This window comes from Vicugna pacos, chromosome 13 (genome assembly GCF_048564905.1).
Source record: "Vicugna pacos chromosome 13, VicPac4, whole genome shotgun sequence".
NCBI lineage: Eukaryota > Metazoa > Chordata > Mammalia > Artiodactyla > Camelidae > Vicugna > Vicugna pacos.
In genome coordinates this window covers 48,870,082-48,876,811 of record NC_132999.1, presented here as the reverse complement: position 1 = coordinate 48,876,811, position 6,730 = coordinate 48,870,082, and the positions used below count along the sequence as shown (strand labels likewise).

Below are 6,730 nucleotides of genomic sequence, written 5' to 3'. Positions count from 1 at the left end.
GTAGAGCAGTGAAACCAGAATGACACAGTCAGAGTGGCTAGTGTCATCTTTACTCTGTTCTTCCAGAACTTCTGGACTCAGTTCTACAGACCTTCAAGCCTTGGCTGACTTCTGAACTCAGAATGGCCCCAGCCCAGGCTGGGACAGAGGGTTTAACTCCACACCCCTGAACTAAGCCCAGCCCAGAGTAACAGTCTCATGGACCTTTCCCTCTCTGCAGCTGTTCCCACATTGGGATACGTGCTGTGTGCTAAGAGCTAAAAAATAATTACAGCGGCCACTTAGCACAGGTTTGCCAAATGCCAGCCTCGTTCTTTTCCTTAAACCTATGAAGAAGGCGATGTCAGCCTTTTTACAGATGAGGGCACTGAGGCTCAAGAAAGGCACAAGAGTTGCCCAGGGTCTCCCAGCTGATAAATCCAGAATTTGAGCCTGATCTCTGCCCCGACCTCTGTCCCTTCTGCACCACACAGGAATGAATGGGGAGGAGGAGCTCTCAGAGGGAGGAACCCTGAAATTAGAGAACGTTGTTCAGAGCTAGCAGGGGGCTTAGAGGTGATCTGTGCTGGCCTCTTCTTACTAATGAGGAAACTGAGGCCAAAAGGCAGGAAGGGACCTGCTCAAGGCCTTATAACAGAGCTGGGATGCAGTCCCACACGCAGACCTTATTCCATTCTCTTTCCAATAATACCATACTTTGTCCTAGACTGGACGGGTCTAGGACATATAGGATACTTGAAACAGCAGTGCCTTGAGAGAAAAAAACTCAGGATAGCTGAGTCACTTAAAAGTAATCTAGTATCTCTCCCAGAGGCAACCAACTAGTAGAGTGAGTTCTTGGCTGAATAACTGAGCTCTTGTTCACAACTAACCAGGGGGAGAAGGTGCCGTAGTTTCCTCTAGTCACCTGTTTAATTTGATCATTCTCAGACTGAAAAAATTCCTAGGAAGTTCTTTCTGGAATCTAACCAGAGTGCCTTCTGCTGCAATCAGAGCCCTGTCCTGTTAACAATGAAGGTAGGTAGCAACTGGTTGCTGCCATCTCTATGCCATAACCCTTCAAAGCCTGTTATTATCAGCTAAGAAAGATTGGTTTCCTATAGTACCAGAGGCCTTGATCCTGCTGGTAGCATGGATGCTGTACAGAAGCGGGAGAGGTAGCAGGCAGGATAAGAAAAGCCCCTTTGGGCTGCAGCCCCAGCTCCTGTCCTGCTGACTCAGGTGGCTGACGGTGGAACTCAGTGCCCTGCCAGGGCCTGCTGCCTCCTGTCTGCCTGGGCTCCCGGACTTAGGAAACGGAGGCCTGGAGGCAAAGGGAGGTACCTGAGACAGGAACTGAGTCAGGATCTACAGGCCAGAGCGGGCAGGAGGTGTTAAGCAGCCTGGCTCCCACATTCATCCCTGAGCTTCCGCAAGGGAGGTGAAAGAGTAAAGAGGCTTCCTTTCCCTTGCTCAGTGCTGTGCTGAGGGCATGGAGCTTGTGGTGTGAACCATCACCAGGTCTCTTGGCTTGAGTGGTAGGAAGGGAATGCTTCCTCTGGGACAGAGCAGCTCCAAAATTCCTAGGCCTACCAGGCCCTGCCTTCCAGGTTTCTAGTGTTCTGGGATCTCCAGCTTTCCCCCAGGACTTGGGAAAGCCTGGGCTGGATGACTAGTACAAAGGAAGGTCCTTGAGGGCCCAGGGCCTGCATATGTAAGAGGAATGTCTGAGCTAGAGAGGGAGGAGGCAGCACTGAGTGCTTCTGACCATTAATAGTCATCTTTCCAGCTGGGCAGGGTCTGGCTTTCGGCTTGAGGCCTGGTTTGGGGCCCTTCCTTATTTCATAGAAACCAGCTCCATGTTAGTGCTTGGAGTGTATATGTTTATAATTCTAAGGTTGGATGGATTTTTTCACATGATAGTAATAGTTACCATCGACTCTACTAAGTGTTTTCCATCAACTCATTGAATCCTCATGAGCCCCGTTTGATACTTAGGAAAACTGAGGCTTATGGAGGTTAAGTCACTTAGCCAAAACCACAGCAGCTTTTAAGAACTGAACCCAGGCCGTCTGATTCCAAAGATGCTGTGCCATTCTGTCTCTCATAGAAAAATAATACACATTCCCCATTGATAACCTGAAAATAATAGGAAAATCAGAAGGAAAAAAACCACTTGAAATCCTACTACCTAAAGGTATGCTCTGTAAATTTATATTTTAGTGTATTTCCTTTCCATCATTTTCTGTGTCAGTAATCTGTTTTAAGCAAAGCCTTCAGGATGTCAAGTCGAAAATCCCTTCTGCTTCCTTGGAAAACCTGTAACATCAGCCCAGACATGTCCCTACTTTTCCTTCAAAGAAGCAGATCTCATTTTTGAGCCTCAAGAGTTCTGGCCTTCCAGGAGGGGATGGTGGGTGTTCAGACACCAAGAAGAACCAGGAAGGGACAAGCCTGTGAAATGGTCCTGGTTCAAGGATTAAATTGGCTGGATGCCAGTGAGGGGAGCCCCACCTGTGAGCCCCGTCTGAGCTTTGGCTAGGCGTGGAGCAGAAAAGCAGGAACCCACCCTCATAGGTGCAGTGCCAGCAGCTTTAGGTGAAATTCTTGGCTGACACGAAGACAGCACCCCAGCAAACAGGGACAGAAGATTGGCAATAGAGAAGTCTCCATCTCTGAGGCCTCTGCCAGGGGTCAGAGGTGAGGCCATGGTCAAAGGGAAGGGGCAGGGAAACTTCTGAGAGGCAGGCTTGGGGAGGCAGCACTCAGCTGGGACTGCTGCCCTATAAAATGAAATGGTTTGTCATGGCCACCTCCTTTTTCTCGGTCCCGTCTCTCTCCCCAGTTGCTAGTGTCCTCCCCTGGGGAATCAAACTGGGCTGAGCACCCAGGTGGCCTGCTTCCCAGACTCTGACAGAGGGCGGGCTGAGTCAGGCAGGAAAGTGGGACAGCCAGTGAGCTGGGTCCCCACCCTCTGTGAGCCCTACTGATACATGACGGCAGGCGGCTTGGAGGAGGCAGGTGACCTGGCACGGAGAGGCTGAGGGTAAGTCCTCAGACAAGTGGCAACAGGCCACCAACTTGAAAGGGAAAATTGTGCTGCAATGGGGAAGGTATCCAAAAAACCTACTGAGTGACTAATTACAAAGGCTGGGCTGGAGCGTCAGAGGCCGCTCGTTAAACACCTCATTAAGTGGCACCCTGAAAGCAGCCACCTGTGCATTCTGGGAGCTCAGAGGGGACAGGACCCTGAGGAGGCGTGAGGGGCGGAGGATGGAACCATTACAGTTAGACTCAGGAGAACTCATGCCTCTCACTTCTAAATACAGCCTAGAGCTCACAAGTCAAAGCCTTGATGGAAGAGAAGCCAAACTTAGTAGCTGTGGAACCTTGAGCAAATCTCATCCCTCTCTGAGCTTTAGTATTCCCATCCCTACAGTGGGAGTAGTATTCACAGTCCTGCCCATCTCACAGAGACACAGCCGGGATTAAGTTAGATCATGGGTATGAAGGTGCTTGGGAAACTACAGCCCCACCTAAACAATGAGTTATCTCACCAGAACCAATGGAGGAAACATACCTGGCAGGATTCGGAAGGAACCCCATCCTCCTGCACCTGGCTTTATGAGCTCTGCCTAGATCCACAGTGGCCAGGTAAGCTGACGCCATTCTCAGCCCCTGGAAGGACACTGTGAAGGAGGATCTGATTTGAGAAACTGGGGCAGCTACCTAATGTGGGCACCCATTAGGTAATGGAAGCCCTGAACAAGGGGGCAGCCTGAAGCCTGGAAAGGTGTCGGTGCAGGTGGGGCCAACGCCCAAATTTCTCCTGCTGACTGTCCGGATGACTCACCCCCACATCCCAGCCCTTTTACCTTTAAGGAAGAGCCGGAAAGGGTGGCGGGTGGGGCGGAGAGGGAGGCAGGTCTTGGGCTCTAGTCCCGCCCTCTGCCCCTCCCCACCCTCCTCTGGGCCTGGCCTTCCAGCCAAAAGGCAGGCAGAGAGCAGGAGAGGCACAGAATCCTGCATTGGTTCCGAGGCAGCCAGTTACCCTGCAGCCTGTCGTCTGTCCCCAGAGCCATGGAGAGAGCCAGTCTGATCCAGAAGGCCAAGTTGGCAGAGCAGGCTGAACGCTATGAGGACATGGCAGCCTTCATGAAGAGCGCCGTGGAAAAGGGTGAGGAGCTATCCTGTGAAGAGCGCAACCTGCTCTCAGTGGCCTACAAGAATGTGGTGGGTGGCCAGCGGGCTGCGTGGAGGGTTCTGTCCAGCATTGAGCAGAAGGGCAATGAGGAGGGCTCGGAAGAGAAGGGCCCGGAGGTGCGAGAGTACCGGGAGAAGGTGGAGACGGAGCTTCAGGGCGTGTGCGACACGGTGCTGGGCTTGCTGGACTCACACCTCATCAAGGAGGCCGGTGACGCTGAAAGTCGTGTCTTCTACCTGAAAATGAAGGGCGATTACTACCGCTACCTGGCCGAGGTGGCCACCGGTGACGATAAGAAGCGCATCATCGACTCGGCCCGGTCGGCCTACCAGGAGGCCATGGACATCAGCAAGAAGGAGATGCCGCCCACCAACCCCATCCGCCTGGGCCTGGCCCTGAACTTTTCTGTCTTCCACTATGAGATCGCCAACAGCCCAGAGGAGGCCATCTCGCTGGCTAAGACCACCTTCGACGAGGCAATGGCTGACCTGCACACCCTAAGTGAGGACTCCTACAAAGATAGCACCCTCATCATGCAGCTGCTGCGGGACAACCTGACGCTGTGGACGGCCGACAACGCCGGGGAAGAGGGGGGCGAGGCTCCCGAGGAGCCCCAGAGCTGAGCCACACCTGCTACCCTCCCTACCCTGCCCTACCCGCTCCAGTCCCTGGCTCCTGGCAGAGAGGACTTGTATGGGGTGGGAGGCCCGACCCTTCTCTCCAAACACTCTGCCCCAGCCCAGAAAGGCTTCACAGAGAGGAACCAGCAGAGCTGAGGCCACCAGGAGCCAGAGGATTCCACTATTCATGAAGCTGTCAGGTGCTCCTGACCACTAGTCATCCCACCCAAGCCTGCTCTCTGCTCCCCCACAGGTCCCACCCCTGAACCTAGCCACTTCCTCCCTGCCCCAGCCCCCTCCTGCCCCTACTACTGCCTCTGGATCTTAGGAAGTGAGGAGTGTCCCACCCTTGTGGCTGAGAACTGAACTGTGTGGCAGAGGCTGGAGATAGAGTGAAAGAGAGTGTGTGTGTGTGCCTGCGCAACGCAGCGAATGACAGAGAAAGCATGTCTGCTGGGTGTGACCCTGTTTCCTCTCAATAAAGTTCCCCTGTGACACTCCTGTCTTTTTTCTAGTTATTGCGGAGGGACGGGACAGGGATTGGTGTATGATTTACAGAGACCTTGACCTCCCACCTCCCATGGGGCTGGATATCTGGCCCGCAGGCAAGAGTCTGGAGCCAGTGACTCCAGGAAAGAGGTCAGGGGTCCAGCTCTCTCAAGCAGGGTGGCCCCAAACTGGTCTGGTCCCGGGAAAGTCAAATGAGCACAAAGGCGGCTGGGAGGTTCCTCTGCCGGGGCACTGGGGCCGGACGGAGGCTGAAGAACTCAGACCTGAGGGGACGGGAAACTAGTGAAGTTTCTGGTGTGAGGTCTGAGGACAGCGACGCAGGAATACGCTGTAGTGAGCTGCACTGAGCACCCTAGATTTTAAACTGGGGAAGAGTCCCGTTAGGTGCTCGGATCCGAGCGGAGGGGAGTACGACCTGGAGCAGGGGTATGACGTCGCCATTAAAATCGGCATTAAATACCCCGCAGCGTTCGTGGATGGGGACAAAATGAAATGCGTTAGTGAGGAGGAGGCGCAACCTGAGCAGGAAGAGCCGCGGGAAGCGGGTCTGGTCTTGGCCGGCCGTGCTCCCCACCTCCGCTGCTCGGCTCCCAGCATCAACTCGCCTTGGCCTGCGGCCACTTCCCAAGACCCCGCCTTCAAGCCCGCGGCTGGAGGCGGGCCCGAGGCTGATATTATCCAATCACAGGAGGGATCTGCTCAGGAGCCTGCCCCCGTAGCCTGGCAGGCCAATAGGGAGTGAGCGGCGGAACGCGTGCGGGGCGACTTCCCGCCGCTCGCCCGGCCCCGCCGGCTCCCTGACGCGCTGCCTGACGGAGGGACCTCTGCCGCCCGCCGAGCGCCAGGGGCGGCGCTCTCCCGGTTTCACTCGGGCAAGTTGCCACCCGCCCGGCCCGAGAGCTCGGCATCCTCAGAGCAGCGGGACGGGGTGGGACCGTGCGCAAAAAGCAGTCCCCGCCCTTTGAGTCATCTGCTGAACCGGCGGTGCCTGGGCCGGCCGGATGCGAAGAGTCGGCTGGGAAAAGACCACTACGGTAAACTGGTGGCCAGGAGGCTTGGATGTGTCCCTGAGTGGCTTTGCGACCTTGGAAAAGCCATCATACCTCCCTGGGACTCAGTTTCCCCTTCTGTATCATAAGGGGCTTAGACTAAAGACTTTCTAACGAAAAATGAGGAGTTAAAACTGCCTGGGTTTGACTTCCAGCCTGCCTTGGTCAAAGCTCTTAACCATGCTTACCTTCTGTCCTCATTTGTAAAGTGGAGATTAAAAAATAGTACCTTCCTCTTAAGAGCTGCTATGAAGTTTGAGAAAATAAATGCATGTAAAGTAGACCATGGTACATATTCAGTACGTTAGCTATTATTAATCCTTCCGGCATCAGTAGTCTAAGATTTATCCAGCATATCTGTGCAAAAG

General features: G+C 54.2%; 1 protein-coding gene across 1 annotated transcript; it reads left to right on the top strand.

Moving 5' to 3' along the window:
- The first annotated feature begins 4,010 nt into the window (after positions 1–4,010).
- Positions 4,011–5,300, top strand: SFN (stratifin). The gene has a single exon (XM_006196830.4). It carries the CDS (start codon positions 4,060–4,062, stop codon positions 4,804–4,806), a length of 747 nt encoding a protein of 248 aa, XP_006196892.1. The 5' UTR covers positions 4,011–4,059; the 3' UTR covers positions 4,807–5,300.
- Positions 5,301–6,730: the final 1,430 nt, after the last annotated feature.

Excerpts from the sequence above, each read along its gene's own strand:
- SFN (XM_006196830.4), top strand. The coding sequence starts at position 4,060 with ATGGAGAGAGCCAGTCTGATCCAGAAGGCCAAGTTGGCAGAGCAGGCT.